General features: G+C 49.1%; 1 protein-coding gene, 1 long non-coding RNA gene and 2 other non-coding genes across 4 annotated transcripts; 1 reads left to right on the forward strand and 3 right to left on the reverse strand.

Annotated features, from left to right (window-relative positions):
- The first annotated feature begins 6,756 nt into the window (after positions 1 to 6,756).
- LOC125114520 (testis-expressed protein 2-like) lies at positions 6,757 to 21,720 on the forward strand. The gene is given in 7 exon segments (XM_047757846.1): positions 6,757 to 6,825; positions 6,828 to 6,876; positions 13,073 to 13,198; positions 15,013 to 15,222; positions 18,219 to 18,255; positions 18,257 to 18,340; positions 20,166 to 21,720. Coding segments are annotated over 7 exon segments (690 nt in total). The 5' UTR covers positions 6,757 to 6,764; the 3' UTR covers positions 20,289 to 21,720.
- Positions 21,721 to 22,588: 868 nt separating this feature from the next.
- Positions 22,589 to 22,721, reverse strand: LOC125115346 (small nucleolar RNA SNORA76). The gene has a single exon (XR_007132057.1). It is a non-coding gene; the product is annotated as a small nucleolar RNA SNORA76 (small nucleolar RNA).
- A 31-nt stretch (positions 22,722 to 22,752) lies between these two features.
- Positions 22,753 to 23,611, reverse strand: LOC125114522 (uncharacterized). Its single transcript, XR_007131834.1, has 2 exons — positions 23,043 to 23,611; positions 22,753 to 22,839 (listed from the first exon to the last, which is right to left on the reverse strand). It is a non-coding gene; the product is annotated as an uncharacterized LOC125114522 (long non-coding RNA).
- LOC125115335 (small nucleolar RNA SNORD104) lies at positions 22,920 to 22,988 on the reverse strand. Its single transcript, XR_007132046.1, has one exon. It is a non-coding gene; the product is annotated as a small nucleolar RNA SNORD104 (small nucleolar RNA).
- Positions 23,612 to 23,638: the final 27 nt, after the last annotated feature.

Raw genomic sequence — 23,638 nt, forward strand, 5'->3', positions numbered from 1 at the left:
TATATGGATCAAAGCTTTGCCAGTTTTTAATCCATTTGAGGCTCACTTAACTCCATTCAGGGCAACTTTTAGAGATCTGCCTGCTTATGTAACAAGGGAGGAAATGTTACTAAAGAAGGAATGATAAAGACAGAAAGCCTGTGGGTTTGATCAAATTAGGTTTTTCCAAGTCTACAAAGGATACATGTGATGGTAAAACAGAAATGAACATGAAGGGGAAATGTTTCTTGGATCCCATTGCTCCAAGAGAAACCTTTCCTTTGGGGAAATTAAAATCAGGAGTGACTCGTTAAAAACAACTCGGAAAACAGAGCTCACCCTCCCAGGGAGTGCCCCCTGGGTGAAAAGGCTTCAGCGCTCTCAGGAGATCTCCCGGGGATCCCCCTACACCCTCTTATAAAAAAATGTTTCCTAGGAGTTCCTTGGTGGTGCAGTGGGTTAAGGATCCGCCTTGTCAGCGCATGGCTCAGTCACAGCTGTGGCACGAGTTTGATCCCTGGCTCCAGACTTGTGCATGTCTGGGCACGGCCAAAAAAAGATTCCTGATTGCGCTTATCTGTTGCGGCACTTGGCTCAGAGGGGTATTTGGGCCAGAGCACAGCTGGATCACTCCAGCCCGAGGATGCTCTTCCTGAGGCCACACAGGGCCATGGTTTCTGGCCCTAGCTCTAGGAACACCCTGCCGGTTCACACAGCTTCATGCCTTGGGCAAAGACCTTAGCCCGCTTCACTAATGCTCCTCTCTCCAGCGGGGAGGCCAATAGCACCTACTTGGTGGCTTAAATGATTAATACATGAGACACTTGGAAAGCCTCTAGTGCCAGGCAAGCTCTTAAGTGTTAACTTTTATTTTACCCTTGTTGTGGCTGCCGTCAGTGCTGCTGCTCTTGGAGACTTTGTGCGTGACTGTGATGTTCAGCTGGCCCATCCTGCAGCCCAAGGCCAGCAGAGCCCTCCGAGAACAAATGGAAAGAAGAAAGCCATTCTCACTGTGTGGGCCTTGCCACTGAAAGGAACAGGTTGGAGTTCCCGTCATGGCTCAGTGGCTAACAAACCCGACTCTTATCCATGAGGACAAGGGTTGGATCCATGGCCTCACTCAGTGGGTTCAGGATCTGGCGTTGCCAGGAGCTGCGGTGTAGTCACAGATGCGGCTCAGATCTGGCATTGCAGTGGCTGTGGTGTAGGCCGGCACCTGCAGCTCGGATTCAGCTGTTAGCTTGGGAACCCTCCATGTGCCATGGTAGCCCCACAAGGACCAAAAAAAAAAAAAAAGAAGAAATTAGCGCCTCATCCTTCATTCAATGCTGGGATGAGGTTGCTTGCCAGCAAATATTGCAGAAAAGTGGAGCCAGAGTCTGTCTTGACCTGCCCGTTCCCCACTCGCCCCCGGCTGCAGCACCCCTCATCAAGGGAGCAGCTGCCCGGGGCAGATCACGGCAATGGGGCCAGACTCTGGGCTCATGCTCGACAAGAATGACACGTGCCCTCTCTGGCCAGATCATGTTGCGGAAGAGAAAATACTCTTTACTAAACAAGGAAAAAACACCCGTTTTGGAACTTGGGCGGGGTGGGGAGGAGAGTCAGATTTGGGACTCTGCAACCTTGAAAGGTGGGGCTGGTTCCAGAACAGTTGCAGTAGACAAGCCAAAAGTGACGCCCTAAAAGCCACCTGCAAATGCAAGGAATACTGGTTTTCTGCTGTGTCTGAGTGAGCAGCAATGGCACTGGTCTGGTTGCTCGGAAACAAGACAATCACCGATGTGCCCTTCCAGGAGCCAGATAACCCAAACATCTGTTGTTGGTGATGTACTATTAAATCTTCCACTTTTAAGAGCTTTTGTTCTTTGGGTACTATCTTTTTTTTTTTTTTTTTTTTTGGCTTTTTTAGGGCTGCACCTGTGGCATATGGAGGTTCCCGGGCCAGGGATCCAATCAGAGCTACAGCTGCCGGCCTACACCACAGCCACAGCACTGCCAGATCTGAGCCGCATCTGCGACCTACACTACAGCTCATGGCAACACCAGACCCTTAACCCACTGAGTGAGGCCAGGATCAAACCCACAACCTCCCAATTCCTAGTCGGATTCGTTTCCGCTGCACCACAATGGGAACTCCTAGATGCCAAATGTTGACTCTCAAAGTGAAAATCAGCCAGCAGTTACAGGTAGGGGAGGGGAGGAGCAGATGGCATGAGCCAGTCTCAGCCAGCAAGGCCTGAGGGCCTCTCCCCTCCTGCTGAGCAGCCCGTGTGCCATCCAACCTGTTCCAGTGAGACTGAGGCCTTTGGGTTAGTTTAATAGTAATATGACAGTGAGCTGCTGCGTGAAATTACTGGATTTATACGAGCACGGCAGCTGCTCCTGCTCCTGAGGCCGGAGGATCTATTAAATAACCTACCAGGGAGAAGGCGGAGGGACCTCCGTTTTACTCCTCTGTGGTGACACACACCAGGGCACACGTGTGTTACCTCGGGTGGCATCACGGTCGCTCTGCACAAGGTGGCCCGGCTGCCTCTATTCTTCTTCAGCTATAACTTCCTGAGGACAGGTATTCACCTCAGCATCTTCAGCTCTGAGTCCTTGTGTTTAGACTCATATACATTTGAGGTGGAGCGAGTCTCCCTCAGACTAGCAGTGGTGGAAACAGAGCCTTCCCTCGCGAAGCTGAAAAGAAACAGAAAAACAGCCGTCTGACCCTTCACCAAAATCACATATGTACTGACCTTCCCCCACTTCTTTTCTTTTCTTTTTTGGGGGGGCCATGCCCACAGCAGTGACAGTGAGGGTCCTTAACCCTCTGCACCACAAGAGGCCTCTCCCCTGCCCCCGCTTTGGAGCGGTTTCTCAGAGCTCTCTGACAGGCTGCTTCCCAGGCTGTGCTCCTCGTTTGGCCCAAATAAAACTTATCTCATGACTTTTTTTTTTTTTTAATTTTTTTTTTTTTTTTTTGCTTTTTAGAGCCACACTGGTGGCATGTAGAGGTTCCCAGGCTAGGGGTCAGATTGGAGCTACAGGAGTTTGGTTGTGGCGCAGCAGAAAAGAATCCAACTAGTAACCATAAGGTTGTGGGTTCGATCCCTGGCCTTGCTAAGTGGGTTAAGAAACTGGCATTGCCGTGAGCTGTGGTGTGGGTCACAGCCATGGCTCGGATCCCAAGTTGCTGTGGCTGTGGTGTAGGCTGGCAGCTGTAGCTCTGATTAGATCCCTAGCTGGGGAACCTCCATATGCTGCGGCTGTGGCCCTTAAAAAAAAAAAAAAAAAAAATCAGAGCTACAGGCCACAGTCACAGCAACACAGGTTCCAAGCTGCATCTGCAACCTACACCACGGATCATGGTAACAGCAGATCCTTAAGCCACTGAGCGAGGCCAGGGAACAACCCTGCAACCTCATGGTTCCTAGGTGGATTCGTTTCCACTGTGCCACAACGGGAAATCCTAACTCACAATTCTTAAAAAAAAACCCCAGCTATCTGAGCTCGTCACAGACTGAAGTGTGCGTGAAGACTGAAATTTGTTAAGTTCTTTGTCAGTTGTGTTTCCCCTGTTGCCAGTGAAGGGCTGGTTTTGTAGGGACTCGGTAAGCAGGCACCACCCTCCACCATTGGACAGCCTCACACCATGAAGACCCCTCGTGTGGGGGAATTGCTAGGGACTGAATGTTTGCGTCCCCCTCCTTCCCCCCCCAACTCGCATGTTGGGGCCTAACCTGCAAGGTGATGGTTTTTAGAGATGGTGATTAGGTTTGGATGAGGTCATGATGGGATTGGTGCCCTCAGGAGAAGAGACCAGAGAGCTAGCTGTGCCCTCTCTGCCATGTAAGGACACAGGAGAAGGCAGCCGCCTGCAGGCCAGGAAGCGAGCCCTCGCAGGAAGGAATCAGCCGGCACCTTGATCTTGGCCGTCCACCCTCTAGAGCTGTGCCAAATAAACGCCTGCTGTTCCGGCCCCCTAGTTTGTGGTGTTTTGTTACAGCAGCTCGAGCAGACCGAGACGAGACCCTTTGTGTTCCTGCCCTTTGCAAAGAACCTCTCAGGACTGGCTGCCTCCCTCCTCTGTAAAGACTTGCCAAATGGTCCTGCTCCTCAGCTTCCGGTTTCTATCCTTGAGCATTCCCAAGACCAGATGGTTGTAGGAAGCAGTATTTTAAATGAAATGCCTCACAGGGATGTCCTAACCTTTGCGAAGAGCCCAGAAGAGAAAGCCCTGTCCCCGCCTCACCCAGGTGAGGAGCACTCAGCTCAGCAGGGTTAGGGAGCCACGCAGACACACCAGGGCCCCGCTGCACACACCGTGAGAAGGCAGCCTTTCTAGTAACTGTAGATTTCGTCTCTCGGTCACTCAAGGTGGGAGCTCCTGACTCAGCCTTTATGTCACTGGTTGGCCTCAACTCTGATTGTGTGTGCTCCAGGGTTTTCAGGGCACTTCTTTGCCACTGAATCTTTGTCACAGAAGCAAGTTTTTCTTTGCATCTAATGTTAAAACAGTCATCTTCCCCTCATCTAAATGCAAACACATCATAATAGATAATGTGTTTGAATGTTTGCAGTTTATATCTGTTTTTAAAGGTTCTCACCTTTCTGACTCCTTCATATCTTCTTAGAACTGGACCTGAGCAAGGCCCCTGGGTGGGCCTCAGGGGACACATAGCATGACTTAAAAACAGGCCCCATCCCCCAGGCGGAGGTGCAGCCCGTTGTCCCTGCCTCACCCCCTCCCCACCTGGACGGGCTCTCTCTGACTGCCCTGTGGCAGCCTCTTCCTTCAGGCCCTGTGGCTTCCTCTGGTCTGGTTTCTATCGGCCACGGCAACCGCAGCAAGCCAGGTTGGGCAGCAGTCGTGGGAGGACGGAAGTGGGCTGGCTGTCTAGGCCCGTGGTCCCTTGTGCAGATGGGAGGCCCATGCGGAGGCACAGAGGTCAAGGGAACCTCCAGTGGAGTGGAACCCAAGCCCTGGCCACGTGTCTGTACTCTTCCCTCTTCCCACCCTCAGCTCCCGGCCGGGGGCTGGACCACATGCCACTGGGTAGAATGTGCCGGTATGGCCGGCTATTTACCAAACCTGAATCTGTATCCCTCATTTAAAAAACAGACAAAACCAAACTTCTACTCTGTAGCAAGTGCAATTCTGGTGCTTTAATATGACAGCCTTCAAAGGCAGTACACGCTAGTAATATGTCTTGGAAACATGACTAGGATTTTCAAAGGGAATGATTATGTCTGAATACATAGGGCAGTCAGGTAGTTTGAGTCTGTTGAGTCTCAAGTTAAAAAAAGCTGGAGATACACAACAATAAATACCTTCCTTATTGATGTTCTATTTATATGGAGATTAAAATCTATTAATGTCAAGCCTTTTGCCCTAATCCCCTTTCTCTGGAAGTGATTAACAAACTAAATGTCTTTATTAAAACAGATGTGCCCTTTATTCCAGTAACAGTGCCTTTGAAGAATAAGCTAATTAATGATTTTCGAAGACTTAATGTGAGCAAGAAATAAAGCGGTTTTGTGGAGTTGCTGCAAAGAAGCCATTTCACAATTGATCTGCATATCACTTAGCTAAACCAGGTCATTCATGGAAAATAATTACCTTCAATTATGATAAAAAGAATTGGTGAAAACAAAACTGGAAATTATTCTGTCTTTAGTGAGGAAATACACCAGTAGTGCTTACGGAGGTTAAGCAAAGCTTTTATCTGAGATGGTGGCCGAACGGAGAGGTTACTTACTATAAATTGTTTGAAAATGTACCTGTGGGTGAAGAATGGTTTTAGATTAATTTCCTGCTTCCTGTTAGATGTTGTCATTTGTCTTAAGAGGATCTGTAAACGTTTATTAACATTTAAGCAGCCACTTGAAGGATCATGTTTTGATTGAAAGTCCATGAGGTGTTAAGGTGCCTGGAGTCAGAAAAGGTCGCAGTGTGGGCTGTCCTGCTGGGATCGTAGGAACCCTGAGGTAGCAGGTGGTGAGATGACCGGTTTGCATTTGAGACTTTCCGGTCAGTGGCCACTTTCGCTGCTGGGCCCTCCCAGTGAAATTCCGTAAAGCCAAAAGCCTCAAAGATATGCTCTCCACAAGTGTCTTTTCTAAGAAATAGGGTTTTAAGGTAAGGTACAAAGTGGTCACCCAGCTTTATCGAGATAATCCTGGGGCTCGAACATAAATTCTTTTGTTTCCTTTACTACGCAATTTCCAGAATGAAAGGGGTTCCAAAAGTTATCCTATCAAGCTAGACCCGAACTGTTTTCTGTGCCCCTCCCTAGCCCTACAAGGAGAACAGGTATTTTAAAGAAAGACCCTGGTTCTCACATTGTCTTTAAAGAGCACAGCTTGCTGGGAAATTTCTGCACCTCTCCTCTGCCTCTCAGCAGCTGGGAATCCACAGACCTCCGCCTGGCTTGGCCCAGGGCAAGCCCTCTCCTGCTGGGAGTGTGTTTCTTACTAACGTGAAAAGAACCCAGAGGATGGGGACCCTTCAGGATCTAAGCTGAGCTCACAGTGACCATTTTAATGGATATTGAGATGCTGGCAATTTGCCAAAGGCTTGGACTCTTTCCGGAAGCTTTTCTTTTGACAGTCCCTGCTTGCAGGCATCAGTAATACAGGCAACATCTATCTGCTGACTCTTAATGTGCTACCCACTTGGCTACTTTTAAAATAGAAATTTTTATACTGTCTTTTATAAGAAGTCATGTTTTTCCGGGGGAAAAAAAACCTTGTGTTTTTTCACCATTTCTCCAGGACTCAGGATCGATTTGGAAATGTCCTACAATGGGTCCTTTCTGATGACTCTTGAGACCAAAATGAATTTGACCAAACTAGGTAAGAGCCTCTTGTTGAAGCCCTGAAGGTTGGAGAAATTGGCAAAGAAGGGTAAGGGGCTATATGAATTACTCATCCAACCCCTGGGAACCGGCTTCTCCCTCCAGCCTCTGAGCAGCAGCTTTGATGTGTAGTGGCCCCGATGTTGCGTGAGCTTTCCGTGTAAGTGCTTTCAGGGCATGGTTTCCTGGTTGCATCCCCTGCAGAGCGTGAGTCCCCGCTTCTGCTCAGTGCCTTGGGCCTCCGTGCTGCCACTGGGGCAGCCAGTATTGATTACCTGGGAAGCATCACTGAGTGAGACCAGCAGAGCAGGCTGCACAATAAAAATGCTTTGTGAAGAAAATCCTCCTCCACAAAACCCCTCATTCAACTTGCAGCCACAGACAGCAACATGTGGGCCAGGCTAAGGTCCTTAGGATGTCTGTCTGCTTTAATCACAAAGTCAGAATTATTTATACTTATATGATTGATTTTGTAGCCAAGAGGGTGCTCCTAAGGTGTTTGAGACATTATTTTCTCTAATAATACAATATTGATTTTCTTAGTAAATTCCTCTCTTTGTAGAAGATACTGCATCTGCTGCCCAGTTTGTCAGATTTAGTAAACACTCCAAATTTGTGAGATAGTTAATGAGGCTGATTTTTTTTTTCTTAGACGCTTAAAATGGATAAGGTGGAACTTTTAAATGCACACACACCTTAAAAATTACTGCCTCTAGACTACCTATTTAAATTAGATTATCAAAACTAAAAATATATATTATTAGATATATTACCAAACTAAACATGTGTGTGTGTGTGCATATATATTTTTTAAACCAAACTAAAAATGAGCGTAGAATCTACTACTCCCTACACCTTTAGCCCGTGTGCGTGGAATTAACAGAACAATGATAGGAAAATGCCACAAGGAGCCGCCTTTTCAAGATCTGAATATAGATCCTGGCTCTTAGATTTCCGCTTAGTTCTGATACTGACCTAAGTAAGGCTTGTATTCAGACTTGTGGTAAAAGCAGGGTAGGTGGAGGGAGTTGGTCACATGTTTGAGAATGTTCTTTCTGACGTGATTCTGATTTATCCAGGTGACTTAATGAAAGTGTTCCTATTTTAATTATTGGAGAACTTTACCTGCTATACACAATCTAACCTATATCTGTGCTATTTTCCTTTCACTTTTCTACTGTTTGTTAAAATGTGTTTGGATCCGGCAATCTGTGGATTGTGTTTTCCGGTGAGTGGTATTAATCAGCCCTCCATGCAGCATTTCATACCCTGTCAGTGCTGAGTCTTGTTTGGACCCACGTGACACCATGAGGAAGCCCGTCCTTTCATCATGTTCCTGGACATAAAGTCACCCTTTGTAGACCCGAGAGGGCTGTGATCAGGCGCATTTAAGCGGCTTTCCTGGCGGGGAAGGTCGTAGCGACTTCCCCGATTTGTATTGCCGGATCCTGAACCAGTCCTCCCGTCAGACTCAGCCTCTGTCCCCGGATGCCCCCACCCCAGCGCCGTTCACCACCATGCAGGCACCAGTCACCCAGCCTCGTGACAACAGGGTTGCAGAACCAGCTGCCGATAAAAAACACCTTAGGCAGAAGCAACCTTGGAAATGAGGTCTCACTAACCGGGCGTGGGGCAGGGCAGACGGTAGTCAGAAACCTTTGTGCTGGGAATCCGTTTGTACACGGAGCTGCTGGGACTCCACGGGAGGCTGGGGCGGGGGTCTTGGGAGCAGGTGGCCCCCCGCCCCCCACCAGATCCCTGAGCTTCTTGCCTCTTGAGCCTTCCACAGTCACTGTCAATCATGCGATCATTTCAAGTGTATAAACTCTGGCTGATCAGAAAGGAGTGCTTCTCTAGACAGAAAAAAATTCCTGTTTTAGGAATATAGTGGTATATTTAACTTATATATCTAAAGTACCATATATTTTTTTTTCCCAGTACAGCCTGGTATAAAATGTTTTGCTTCTTCCTGTGAGGGTGTTAAATTTTATGTTGATGTGTAATTGGCTATCATTTAATTTTAAAAGCAAGGGAAAATACAATCTAAAAGCACTTTACTTGGAAGAAAAAGGCTGGAAAACTGAACCCTTAACCCTTTTTTGAATAAAGGACCCCCTTGGGAATCTGAGAGCTCTGGATCCTTCCCCCAGAAAACGCGTGCACACGCACCATTTGGCTCTCAATTTCTGGGAGCTCGGAGAGCCCCCATCGCTAATCCGTCCACGTCTCCGTCTCGAGCTGCAGAATCACCCTGAGGCTAAATACCGAGCCGAGGCAGAGTCCCACACGGTGGCAGTGACTGAGCCGGTGATCTCCGGGGCTGACTCTCCTGGAGGAAGCCTCTCCTGGAGCAGCGTGTGCCAAGAGCCGCCGGCGGCCCTTTCCTCCAGGCCCTGCCTCCAGCCCCCGGCCGCTTGTCCGCCTGCCGTTCTGCTCTGGCGGGGCCTCTGCTCTGCCTCCCTGTCGTTCCCGGTCCCCCTGCAAGTGTGCAGAGGCCTGCGCCCGTAGGGAGGCCCAGAGGGGAGGCTGCTCAAGCCGTGGGGAGTCCTGCCGGCCTGCGGAAAGTTCGTTCCTGTCCTCCCCGCGTGACCCTGCGGGTGGTGGTGAGAAAGGCCCCCGAGTGAGGCCTTTCCCTTTGACCTGCGGGCACACTTTGTATTTGCAGCCAGTTTTCGTTTAGTTTTTTTTATCTTCAAATAGCTTCTTGTTACGTAAGGTAGTTACGGTAACTTTGGGGCAGGAAGACGCTCAAAACGGAGTCCAGGAGGTGCGCTGGGCAGCCCTCAGGAAGTGGCCTGGGGCCGCCGAGGGGCCCGCGAGGGGCATGAATGGCGGCCCTGGAGGGGCCTTTCCGGAAAGGCGCTTGGGGAGCCCCGCTCTGCCCCTGCAGCCTGGCAGGGGGCGAGTCCCCGTGTGTAGCCGCGCCCACCACCTCGTCTCGGGCCAGCCGTGCGCAGTCCAGCCCCGCGTGCGGGAGCCCCGTGCCTGTCGCCCTCGCTACGACTCGGGCCAGCTCTGGGTGGGCGCTCTCGTGTGTGTGTCTGTGGCAAATGTATGGGGCCGATTTTCTCACAGAAAATGAACACACTCTGATGAGTGTGGTTCCGTCAAGGCAGTCGCCTCGCTGACCTGTTTACTCACCTCACTTAAAGCGTTTTTGGGGAGCAGCTTTTGAGTTACCTCTGGAGTCTGTGACTTTTTTTTTTTTAACTACTCTGAGTGAGGGCAAATCATCCTACTTTGTAGATGTATCGGATTCTTGAGAAATTGCCAGAAGTCATTCGGAGGTGGCAGTGATTGTGAGAGTAAAGAATAAAATGTTTAGGTCAAGACAGAGTATCAGTGGAGTTCCCGTTGTGGGTCAGTGGTGAACAAATCCAACTAGGAACCATGAGGTTGTGGGTTCGATCCCTGGCCGCGACAGTGGATTAAGGATCTGGTGTTGTCATGAGCTGTGGTGTAGGTTGCAATGACGCGTTTCAGATCCCACCTTGCTGTGGCTGTGGCATAGGCTGGCGGCTATAGCTTGGATTGGACCCCTAGCCTGGGAACTTCTGTATGCCGTGGGTGCAGCCCTAGATAAGACAAAAAGGCAAAAAGACAACAACAAAAAAGTATCAGTGATAAAATGATTCGTTCTTTGGAGTTCCCATCGTGGCTCAACCGTCAGTGAGCCCGATTGGCATCCATGAGGATGTGGGTTCAATCCCTGGCCTTGCTCAGTGAGTTGAGGATTGTGTTGCCGTGAGCTGTGGTGTAGGTCACAGATGAGGCTCGGATCTGGCATTGCTGTGGCTCTGGAGTAGGCTGGTGGCTGCAGCTCTGATTCAACCCTTTGCCTGGGAACCTCCATATACCGTGGGTGTGGCCCTGAAAAGACAAAAAGACCCCCCCCCAAGGAAAAAAAAGGGTGAAATGATTCACTTTTTCCTATGTGTCTGACTCCAAGCACATTTCCTAAAAAGATTTTTAGCAAAGGCAGCAGAACTGGAATAAGCCCTGTAAGGTGGCTCTTTGAAAGGCTATCACACTCATCTGGAGTTTGAAGATGTGCTTTAAAAAATAGGCTTGTCATGTTCTAACACATCTTACATAAGACTGTGCAGGTGTCTTTCTCTGAAATTCATGCTGGCATCATAAGGTTGAGATCACAAAATGCATGTTTAGTTATAAAACCTGAATATCAGCCAAACATTTAGTTACCCTCCTAATGAGTAAGAATTGGGAGCTGCATAACACAGCTCCCCATGCAGAGGGAGAGGTGCCATTTGGTCAGAGTCAGAATTTCATGTCATCTGATGTGTTTTAACTGATACAGCTTTGTCTAAATTATTAACTTCAAGCCACAAAATGTGTCCTGTTCTCTGTCCCGCAGAGGATTAATTCAGGAACCCAAGAGCTCACTGCAGTGCTCAGCCTTTGGCATCTTTTCCTTCAGGTCTGGAGGCTGCCAGATGACAAATACCAGTGGGGACAGGAGGGGGCGGTGGCTCTGCGTGCTTCACTGTGGTCCAGGATAGTAAGGCAGCCTTCTGTGCTGTGTAGACTCCTTACCTGGCAGCACCAGGTCTGAGCTGGGGGCACGGCCATGTTAGCGATGGAGGGGGTAGCGTTTCTGAGACGGTCCCGTTATCTTTGGAGCTTTACCTCCCTGACTTCTTGCATCCCAAGACCCAGGGTAGGCTTTCTTGGGAATCATATTCTGCTCTGTACATTTCCCACAGAAGAGCTCAGTGAGGGCCGCCTAACCCTGAAAGCTCAGAAGGACACACATGAGCATCGCCTGGAGGAGGCAGGCGTCTGATGCGAGGAGGAGGAGTCGTCAGGTGCTCTCCCCGCGCGGCCAGGGACAGGAGGCTTTTGTGTCTGCAGAGGGCGTCCCCTTTTCACGCTGCATTCAAGCCGCTTGGCTGGAGCGCTGGCTCTAGTGTTTCAGAGCCAGGATGGAGAGGATCCGGGTGTCCTGCCAGGGAGAATATTCGTGCGGTCTTCTTACAGCCGGGCTCCTGTTTCAGGCGGAGATTTCAGTACCCTCCTCTCAGTGCTGGGGCCTCTGCTGGGCCTTCAACATCGCCAGGCGTGCTCTGCCCTTGGGTGCCCTTGGCCCTTTTGGCCAGAAGATGGCTGTCCCCGTGGGCGTCTGGTAGCTCAAGGACATCACCCGAGGAAGACCCCAAAGGGTTATACCAGCAGGGAGATGAGACCTAAGCTGTGTTACCTTCCCCCATCCTGGTGATTTTGTCCTCGTCAAAAATACAAGGTCCACTCTCTGCTTAGCCACCGTTTGGTAGCTCAACAGTGTTCAAAGGCTACTCTGTCCCTTGTTCATTTCATCCCCCTTAAGTCTCTGAGCCTCAGAGATGGGCTCTGCCATCTGCCCCTCTGAAGCAAAGGCACCGTCAGAGGAGGCAGCCGCCTTTTGTGTGGCTGAAGCTCAGCCAGGAACCCCCACCCCCACCCCACCCAGTACCCTCACAGGGGAGCTTGATCGTTCACCACTGCAGGTGACCCAGCAGCCCCCAGGCCTCTGGAGACCAGGGATCCACCTGGAAAGACTAATGAGGGACCTTGCTCTCGGGTGAAGCTTTTCATTACTTCATTTAAAAAAGGTTTTAAATTAGTTGCTCCGGGAAGTTCCTGAGTCCTCATATCAGTTGCTCCCTCGAGTCCCTTGAGATTTGTACCCTGTGGTTGTTGGCTCTTTTCTGTGACCTTCAGGAGCTGGGGCAGGCATGGGGTAAGATAAGTAATCTCAGGAAGGATTCTTGAGCCAAATCTAACCTGGAGGTAACCAGGCCCAAACGCATCATGTTGTTGAACTCAGCGAGTCAGGGGACTTGCCTGAACATCCCCGTCACCTGTGAGGTGGTCATGTCACCAACATGAGCTCTCACCTGACCCGTGCAACCATCCTTCTTTCCACTCACCCTCCCATCGGCCACGCTGCACTGTTGACGAAATCACTGCATCTTGTGTGACTGCATCTCGCTCCCACCGCCTGTCTTTCCGACGCATGCGCAGAGTCGAACCCTTCAGGCCCAAGTCCTCTGCGGTCCTGCCAGGGGACTCGGCGCTGAAGAGTCTCCCGGGGAGCCAGGCCAATCCGAGGACCCTTGGATTGGGCCTCTTCTGGGCGGGGCGGGTGGTGGAGAGTGGTGACCGGCAGTAGTGGGGGTGGAGCGCGTGCTCTTTCTAAGCAGAGCCTGGTGCTGGGCGGGCTGCCGTGCTGACTCTGCCCTGCTCAGTTGCAGGCCCAGGGCGTTCTGTCTGGCCGACAGCGACGAGGAGTCCTCCAGTGCTGGCTCCTCTGACGAAGACGACGCACCAGAGCCCAGCGCAGGGGACAAGCCGCTTCTCCCAGGGGCAGAAGGGTGAGTGGATCCAGCTTTGGGGGTCAGGGAGGCAAGTTGAGAGCTTTTTTGCCTTTTCCTCTATGATCTTCCTCCTTCACATCGAGTGCATGGCGTTTGCACTAATAACTCAAAGCTAGAGGCTTAAAAGTCGGGGCCCCAAAATAAAAGACCCACATAGCTTTCCTTAAGAAGGTCCAGGGGCTCCCTTGTGGCCCTGCAGGTTAAGGAGACAGCACTGTCACTGCAGTGGCTTGTGTGGCTGCGGGTGGTGCGGGTCCGACCCCAAGCCCAGGTACTTCCACGTGTCTCGGGCACAGCAAAAAAATAAAAAAGGGTCCAGACCAAAAAGGTTTTCTCTGGCCATTTGAGTAAATAAGAGAGAATTGAAGGGCTCGTTTATCACTAGGAGTACAAATGAAACAACACCTCCCTCTGGTGCCAGTGGGGAGCATTCCACCCGGTCTCAGGTTCTACTTGCTTCTGTTGAGCTTTCAGTTTCCATGAAGCTGAAACGTTCAGATGATTTCTTTGGGGAATTTTGATCTTTTGGATCATGGACTTCATTTTTGGGGCTCCCTTTGTCTGTTACCTGGACTATATAATGATCACAAAGCTTTGGCAGCTGATTTCTGTAAGGATTTTTAACTAGTTAAAGTGAGTGAAGAAACTAAAACAGGGAGTTCCCGCTGTGGTACAATGGAAGTGAATCCAACTAGGAACCATGGGGTTGTGGGTTCTATCCCTGGCCTTGCTTAGTGGGTTAAGGATCGGCGTTGCTGTGAGCTGTGATGTAGGTCACAGATATGGCTTGGATCTGGCATTGCTGTGGCTCTGGCGTAGGCCGGCAGCAACAGCTCCGATTAAACCCCTAGCCTGAGAACCTCCATATGCCTCAGGTGTGGCCCTAAAAAGATAAAAGACAAGACAAAACAAAAAAAAAACACGAAAACTAAAACAGTAAAGAAACCAGGCGATTCAGAAGCATTTGTAAGAAAATATCAACCTATTTACCTTTGAAATCCTACAGAAGATGAAAAGAGAATTCACCTGCTTGAGGAGTTGGCACTAAAGTTTGTGTGCATTATTTAAACTCTACCCACAGGACCTTCTCGAGAATAATCGCTTTTCTCTACACACATGTGTGTACTATTCTTGGCACTCTGGAACTGTGGAGGATTTTAAGAAGCAAACATCGTCTTCTGAGGGCAGTGTTAGGTAGATAGGCCGAACTTGCATTCCTGGCCTGATAGCATATCAGGTTGATATGGCTTTTTTCTTCAGCTGTTTCTAAGCTGTAGTTGCTGCTCAAAGTTTGTGTGACACCGTCTCAAAGGCAGTCAGTTAATTCCTGTTTTGTGTCCCTGTGGATGCAGCATGGCTTCTTAGTCGTTAGAGAGAGATGGTGAGGTTTCTCTTAAGAGGACACTGGCTGTATATTCAGTATCTGAAGGTGCGTTCCCTGCTTCCACTGTGAGAGCTGGGTCTGGCTGTCCCCTGACAAGGCTCAGGCTCTGTCTGATGTCTGCACCTTGTCTAAAGTAGTAGTTCTCAACTGGGGGTGCTGCTATCCCCCTCAGGGAACATTTAGCCATGTCCAGAGACGTGTTTTGTTGTCTCGGCTGTGGGGGAACATGCACCTAGCAGGCCGAGGCGGGGGCTGCTGCAGACATCCTACACAGCACAGGGCCCACAACCAGCAGTCACCCGGTCCACAGTGTCAAACGGTGGTCGAGAAACTCTGGTCTGGAGTGAGGTGAACACGGAGCCACCAAGTTTTTGTTTGTGAAGCAGCAAAGCTTATACTAACACTCATTTGTGTCCCTCATTTAAAGGTACGTGGGAGGTCATCGAACAAGTAAAATTATGAGGTTTGTTGATAAAATTACCAAGTCAAAATATTTCCAAAAAGCAACGGAGACAGAGTTCATTAAAAAGAAGATGGAAGAGGTCTCCAACACGCCCCTGCTGCTGACGGTGGAAGTGCAGGAGTGCAGAGGAACCTTGGCCGTCAACATCCCACCTCCCGCAACTGACCGGATATGGTGCGTAGGGGCCCCTCGGGGACAGCCAGCGACTCCCCCGTCGCGTGACCGTAAAATTCCCAGCCCGCTTACCACTTTCTCCTGGAAGAAGAACTTTCAAACGTTTTTCGTGGAACCTTAATGTTAGTTGTAAATCCGATTCTGCTTTCTTCTGTGAGTGGTGAATTCACATATATTACACGTTTGGAAGCATTATAGTCAATAGGTGAAATTTAGCAGTTCCCTTGTGGCTCAGTGGATTAAGAATCCAGTGTTGGAATTCCCGTCGTGGCACAGTGGTTAATGAATCCGACTAGGAACCATGAGGTTGTGGGTTCGATCCCTGGCCTTGCTCAGTGGGTTGAGGATCCCGCGTGGCTGTGAGCTGTGGTGTAGGTCGTAGATGTGGCTTGGATCCCGAGTTGCTGTGGCTCTGGTATAGACCGGTGGCTACAGCCCCAATTAGACCCCTAGCCTGGGAACCTCCATATGCCACAGTAGCAGCCCTAGAAAAGGCAAAAAGACAAAAAAAAAAAAAGAATCCAGTGTTGTCACTGCTGTGACTTGAGTTGCTGCTGTGGCATAGTTTTGATCCCTAGGCTGGAAACTTCCACATGCCATGGGTGCAGCCAAAAAGAAAAATAAAAAAAGAGGAGTTACTGCTGTGGCGCAACAGGATCGGTGGCATCTTGGGAGCACTGGGACATAGGTTCGATCTCCAGCCCGGCAAGTGGGTTAAGGATCCAGTGTGCCACAGCTGTGGCTTAGGTCACAACTGCAGCTTGGATCTGAGCCCTGGCCTGGGAACTCCATATGCTGCTGGGCAGCCAAGAAAAGAAAAGAAAAAAAAAGGAAAAAAAGGAAAAGGATATTTAGGAAAAAAATAGGTGAAGTTTATGGAATGAGCTGTTTCTCTTCTTGGTCTTCCTCCTTCCTGAAGCCAACCCTACCAGCAGTAAGAACAGCTGTCACTTGTAGAGCTCTTACCCTCTGTCTGGCCTGCGGTCTGAGTTCCTCTCTTGGCCAGTCCTCACAGCATCCCGCAGAGGTAGGGCCATCATTATGCCTCCTTTTCAGATGGGGATCCCATATCCCAAAGAGTCCTGGGTGGTTAGGGAAGACTCCCCTAGGTCAGACCTGGATGTTGAGGCGGCCGTACGTGTGCTTGCTAGTTTCGGTAGAAGGTCTACCCAAAGAGCTGTCATTTGAATGAACCAGTGGGTCTTAACCCCGCCTACATAGCACAGTCACCTGGGGACTCGTTAAAGCTATGCCCTGCCCAGCTGCCAGGATTCAGCGGCTGGGGACTAAGTTGGGATTGAGAATCACTGAGCTAAATTATTCATGGGCCAGGCAGAAGGAAATCACTATCTATAAGTCTCAGTTTTAAATTGACATTCAGGTCCCATAAAACATGCAGAGGGGTATAGAGGATTGCATAAAAGACCTCATGGTACCATAAACCTTTTTGTACCCAGAAAAAAAGATCGCTGTGTTCTGTTACGGAGTGAAAGCACCACGCTGGTGTACATCCTTAGTGTTCAGAAGGGCTTGTAGAAATGATCACAAAAAGATCGTTTTTTTGGTTTGTTTTTTGTTTTGGTCTTTTTAGGGCCGCACTCACAGCAAATGGAGGCTCCCAGGCTAGGAGTCAAATCGGAGCCACAGCTGCTGGCCTACGCCACAGCCATAGTCACAGCCACAGCCACGCTGGATCCGAGCCACATCTGGGACCTACACCACAGCTCATGGCACACCGGATCCTTAACCCACGGAGCGAGGCCAGGGATCAAACCTACATCCTCATGGATGCTAGTTAGGTTCATTAACCACTGAGCCACAATGGGAACTCCAAAATTTTTCAATTCATCATTTAATAATGATATTGGTGTTCCCAAGTAAAAAACCATATTATTTATTTATTTCTTTGCTTTTTTATTTTTCAGGGCTGTACGTGTGGCACGTGGAAGTTCCCAGGCTCATGGTCCAATCTGAGCCACAACTGCTGGCCTATACCACAGCCACAGCAACGCCAGATCCAAGCCGAGTCTGGGCAAGGCCAGGGATCAAACCTGTGTCCTCAGGGACACTACTAGTCAGATTTATTTCTGCTGAGCCACAATTGGAACTCCCTTACTATGCTGTTGTCCAAGCCTAATAAAAAAAAAAAAGAGTTTTTTTAGAGCCACACCTGCAGCATATGGAAGTTCCCAGGCTGGGCGTTGAATTGGAGCTGTAGCTGCTGGCCTGCACCACAGCCACAGCAACTTGGGATCCGAGCCACATATGCGACCTACACCAACAGTTCTGAGTGCCAGTCTGCTCCACTGAAAGGCTATAATAGGGAGTTCCTGCTGCGGCGCAGTGGGTTAAGGATCCAGCATTGCTGTAGCTGTGGCATAGATTTCAGCTGCATCTCGGATTCCTTCCCTGGCTCGGGAACTTCCATGTGCCATGGGCGCAGCTGGGAAAAAAAAAAAAAGAAAGGCCGTAATAATCACAGTATGGAGTATGGAATGAAAAGGCAGGTTATAGACTGTTCTCTATTTACATATGCCGTTAGGAGTGTGGGAACCCGCTCCCTCTCAATGCTCCTATCTCGGGAACAAGATTCAGAGAGAGACAGTCTTTTATTTTCTGCTTTATACATGTGTATGTTTTGGGTTTTGTACAGACAGTATACTACTTTCATAAAAATAGAAACAAAAAAGATCCTTGCCATTTTAGGAGAAACAAAAACCAGAAAACAATGCCCAGGTCGTAGACTTTTCCAGTGGCATTTCCTGGCTTTCTTAGTTTTATCAGCACTGTTTTCAATCACCACAGCCCTGGCTTCAGGGACACGGGGAAGTCACAATACATACTTGCAGCACTGAATTGTTTTCTAGAAGGGATTTGCAGAAGAGAACATTGAAGTAGTGATAGAGCCTTGTATAAATGAAGAATATTTGCCCTTAGTCCTGTCTACTTCCTTTCTTTGCTTCTAAGTGTGATTATTACTTGTCTTCTTCAAAAAGGTATGGTTTCCGGAAGCCACCATATATAGAGCTGAAAGCTCGGCCAACAACTTGGAGAGAGAGAAGTGACTTTAGTCCATGTGACAGACTGGATAGAGAAGAAACTGGAGCAAGAGTTTCAGGTACACCGGCAGTGCCCTGTAGTGTTTCACTCTGACCCTCAAAGCTCTGGGTAGAACGGGGGTCCTGAGCTTCATTCATGTGGGTCAGGATCCTCCTGGGAGGATCTGATGAGCGCTGTGGCCCCTCATCCCGGGAAAGTACACATGTGATCAAACAGGCATAAAATTTCAGGGATAGTTTCAAAACCCCCGAAACTCACCCACAGAACCCTGGTAAATAGTCTTCAGAGGAAACCCAAAGGGTAGGGGCCAAAGTGCAAAGGCCTGGCAAGGCGTAAGCGTCCATCTGCTGAGACTGACTTTGGACTTTTCCCCAGGGTGGGGCCTGGAATTGGCTGGCTGGTGGCACCTAGCCTGTAATCAGGGAAGTGGCTTCTGCCCCTGTGTAGTACCCGCCTTGCTTGGTTTGTTTCCACAAACAATGCCTGGAAACGGTTTCGTGTGCAGCCGCCATCTACCCCGGTTCCAAAGATGCACCAGGCCCGTCCCTCCCCTGCGAATCTGTAGGGTCGTCTTGGAGTTGATGAAGCCAGGGCTCCTTCTCCAAGCCTGCCTCTGTATTCTACCAGCAAAGGTAACAGCAGTGTAGTGAAGGCCCTGGAACGGGCTATTGCTATCAAATTTCTACTGGATCTCTAAGGCACAGTTGTCTTTTAAGCTCTTATGGATTAACAGTTTATTTACTTTGTAGTTAATTCCACCTTTGGAAGAAGACCCATATTACTTTTGCAGTAGTATATTTTGAGTTATTGTCTTTAAAATTATACTTTTTTTATTTAAAAGCTATAGATTAAATAACACTAAAACCCAGTTTCTGGAAAGTTTAAGCTCATCTCCAAAAGGAAAAGTATTTTGAACCTAATTAGGGATAAGACAGCTTCACGCCTTCAGTTCTTTTTCTTATCTCCCTAGATCCCGTGTTAGGACTTGAGTGGGTCTTCTCTGTTGGGGGCAGACTTTGGTGCTTGGTATTTTTGAGGCAGGTTGGGGAGTTGAAGAGTGACAGCTTGCAGTCTTCCACAGCCACTTTTTTGCTTGTGTATGAAAGCATTGAAGTTGAATATACTGCCAAAATTGACTTATACAGAATTAGTTTATAAACAGATGGGCAAAGCACCATTACTGTCAATCACTAGTTATCGCTATAGTAGGATTTCTTTCATCCGGTAGCTTTATCTGGTTCTGGTTTGGGGGGGAGAAAAGCTTACATTTCTGTTGCTAGGATTTAAATGGATAAATTCACTTGGAGTATGTGTTCTGGATACAGTAATTTGGAAATACTATGAGCAGCTTATGCCAATTCTCTTAATGTTATTTATCAATTTATAATTATATGTCATGAAAGCAGAGGCTGCTTCTGCTTCAGAGCTTACTGGGTTCTTGTGTTCATGCACTGGTTGATTCCTCAGTGCTTTCGAAATATCACAGAGGAATTAGTTTAGAATGTTTAGGAAAACTTGTTTCATATGCATTTTAAAAGCTTATCTATGGGAGTTCCCATTGTGGCTCAGTGGGTTAAGAACCCAACTAGTATCCACGAGGATGTAGGTTCAATCTCTGGCCTCATTCAGTGGGTCAAGGACCTGGCACGGTGGTGTAGGTCACAGATGCAGCTTGGATTTGGTGTTGCTGTGGCTGTGGTGTAGGCCGGCAGCTGCAGCTCTGATTTGACCCCAAGCCCGGGAACTTTCATATTTCACAGGTGCAGCCCTCAAAAAGAGGAAAATCAAACTAGTTTCTCTAAAGCCTAAAATTCTCAGGACAGAGTAGGTGAATTCGGAGAAAACAGAGCATTCTCCCACATGGCTGTTCCTTCTTCCCACAGAAAGTTTTTGTCATGCCAAACATGGATGATGTTTATATCCCTATCATGCACTCAGCCATGGATCCTCGCTCCACTTCTAGCCTCCTCAAAGACCCACCTGTGGAGGCTGCCGATCAGCTGTGACAGGTGCAGACCTGGTGTTCCCAGTATTATGAGATCTAGGCTCGAGGTGTGGGGTTCTTGGCTGCCATCCAGACTGTAGCACTGGCCTTTCCTTATGCCAGAGCTTCTGCCCTCCACCCACCGGTGCCCACCCCACTGTGAGGGTCCATGTTGTCTGCTGCCAAGGCTTTGACTCAGCAAAGGAAGCTGGAAGAATCATCGTGATGGATCCAGAGACTACAGGTGACGCACACCATGGCTGTTCTGAGCCTTCCAGGTTTTGTGGCAGCAAAGGGCACTTTTAAGAGCGAAGCCGCACAACTGGAAGGCCTCCCCTTGCCTTCCAGCTGCCTCCAAAGCTTTTCCTCAGGCAGCCAGTGCAGTGGAGCGTCTCACTTGGTTTGTGTGATACAGCCCTCACACTCTGAGATCGGCAGTGCGGTCACATGCGTGGAGGTGGGGGAGCGGGATTGTGTGCAGTTTCTCTGGTGATAGAGAAGTATGGCACCTTACTGTGCGTTTGGGAAGCAAGCAGCCATGGCACATACTCAGCACAGCTGTGGTGGGAACAGCAGGTTTATGTGAACATTAGGCAAAGCCATGGATCAAGCCATCCCATGCCTTTTACCAACAAGGTACAATCACATGGTTGCTAACTAATTCCAAGTATTTTCCTGAGACATGAGCATGTGAGACTATCAAACTTTACGACTGGATTGGGGTGGGGCCAGAAAGCCAGAGCTCTGGGAAGCTTTATGTAGGCATCTTAAATGCTTTGTTAACCTAATTGGTTGGGGATGTTTTCTGGTGGCCAAGACAGAGAGCTGCTCTCATCTTGAGTCAAGACCAAAATTTGCTCAACATCAAAAACTAGAGATCTCAACATTAATGTGACATTCATTTCTTTAACGTTGCCAACTTTTATTTTGTGCATTTGTGTCAGAATGTTTAGTTTACAAGTTTCAAGTCTCTCGCAAATTGTATAATTTGCTTTGAGAAGTACATCTAAAACAATTTTTTGTTTAAAGCTGCATTCAACATTAAACTTGGGTAACTTTTGACAACTTACATCTGTGGACAGAGCTCATTAGTGGTTTTTTAAACAGCACCTTGCCTGAACATGACTTTAAAGAAATTAATATATTGAAAAGATATATATTTGAACCCTTATTTGATTACTTTAATGGCACCATTAAAACATTTGACTTAAATTATTGGATCATTCCAGTTGGTGTACTGTTCTAATTTCTCACTGTGTAGGCTACTCTGTCAGTCCGCATGTCTTGTTCACTGATCTTCTATAATTTTTTTGTGCAATAAAGGCAAAGGACTAGATGCACTACTGTGAGAGATTACACACGACTGTACCCTGTTGCACTTAATCAAATAGTTATGTGGGGATTTATAATCGCTTGCATTGTTTCACAAAATAAATATTTCATGTCAAATACTAGATAAGCATCCAAGTTATTTCTCCTTAATCCCATTTAGACAATAGGAGCAAAAAAAACCTTTGGGTACAGGGCACCTGGGTCCTCAGCTGGTAAGAGCAGTTGGGTGACCATGGGACACACATCCTGTTAAGGATCCCAAGTAGACGTCATTTTGTGGCGCTAAGAGAGGCACTGGTCACAGTGGGATGTGGGATCTGTTCCCAGACCAGGGACTGAACCCAGGCTACAGCAGTTCAAAATTCTCAACTGCTCGACCACCAGGGACCCGACCCCTGCACCCCACCCCCCGCGCCGCCATGTTTGAATCCTGCTCCTGAACTAGAGTTTACACCCATTGCCTCTTCAGCCTGCTTGGGGGCCAATCCAGTGTTTAAGCACCAAAGCAGTGAGATGTTGCACTCGCCCTAACTGATGCACATTTCACCTAAGCCCAGGATTGTGCATTCATTTAGTGGCCTACGTTGTTGTGCCCCGCAACTCACCTTCACAAAACCGTTAACTGTGGGCTGTTAGGGCTACCTGGGGCCTATCCAAAGCAGCAGTTGGTTCTAAATAGTAGTGAGCCAGATGAGTTAAGCTCAGACAGCTCAATACCGGGAGACCAGTTCATGTCAAATACACCACGACCCTGAAACGTCTACGGCCACAACCGGATTCTCATTTCCCCTCCCTGCAGACGCCACCCACGGCACCCCTCGAGGAATCTGCACGTCTTACGCCCATGGAGAAGGCACTCGGACTTAACGGGGAAGGCACAGGAATTAGCAGAGACTGTAGGATCCCTGACATCTCCCCAAGGAATTTTAGCCTTGGCTTGGCCAAGGCGTGAGCCGCTAAACCCCACCTCCCACAGGTAGCCCGGCGCCGCAATGTTGCTCGCGGTTAAAAGGGCCGCCGCCGCGGGAACAGACGGCCCCAGTTATGCGCAAGCGCGTGCTCTGGCGCTGCAGCCTGACCCCCGGCGCCATGCGCAGGCGCAACGGGGGCTCAAAGGCAGCGCGTCGGGAAAAAAAGAAAAAAGACACCAATGCTGAGATCAATGCACTTTATTGAGGGGCTTTGGGGGAGGGTCGAAAGATTGGGAGAACACCGAGATCCGACGTCCTCCCGGCCGGGATCTGCAACAAGGAGAAAAGTAGGTTAAGAAATGGGTATACCCGCTGGGCCATTTTTTCCCCCCGCCTCCGCAGGCGGCCGGGCTCAGATTCCTGTTCGCATCACCCGCGTCAGCAGTCTAACACGTGCTTTATTGGAATGTCATCACCGCTGGCCGCCCTCCTTCCACCCGACTCCTAGGCCCGGAGACGGGGGACAGCCGCACCTTGGGTCACAACACCTACGACCAAAACCTCCTAGCTTCACAGTCGCTGAAAGGAAAGCGGCTCTGGCCGAGCTTCTGCTTAAAGTAGCTGACAGGACGTGGTTGGGCGGGCTTTACTGCTATTAACCAGTAGCAAGCGGCACTTCCGGCCACGTGCCCATAAAGTGGCCTAATGATTGGCCATGCTCGCTGAGTCCTCCAGAGTATAGAATGGCTATATGCCAACCATAGAGATGGGCGTCAAGGAAAGACTGAGAGTCGTTCAAATCCTAAATTCTTCTGCTTTCTTTCCCCACCCAGAACACCGGCCTGTAATTAGTGCCTGTCTCTGTAGTACGCAAAATCAAACTTTATCAACTACAGGGCGCAAGTAATGCCTAATCTGTTTGAGATGCTCTGTGCCAGGATCGAGGCTAGCTGAGGCGGCAAAGTAGCCTTGTCCCTGAATTTAAGGTAACTTGGTTTTGGTAGAAAGAGCTTGTGTTTGAAAGACCAGTGTGTAGCCAGATCCTGACTTTGTGATGAATTTGCCAAGTGATCCAGATCACTTAGCCGTTCCAAACCTCAGTTTCGGGGGGGGGGGGGGGGGGGGGGGA

The sequence above is a fragment of the Phacochoerus africanus genome, chromosome 14 (genome assembly GCF_016906955.1).
Source record: "Phacochoerus africanus isolate WHEZ1 chromosome 14, ROS_Pafr_v1, whole genome shotgun sequence".
Lineage (NCBI taxonomy): Eukaryota > Metazoa > Chordata > Mammalia > Artiodactyla > Suidae > Phacochoerus > Phacochoerus africanus.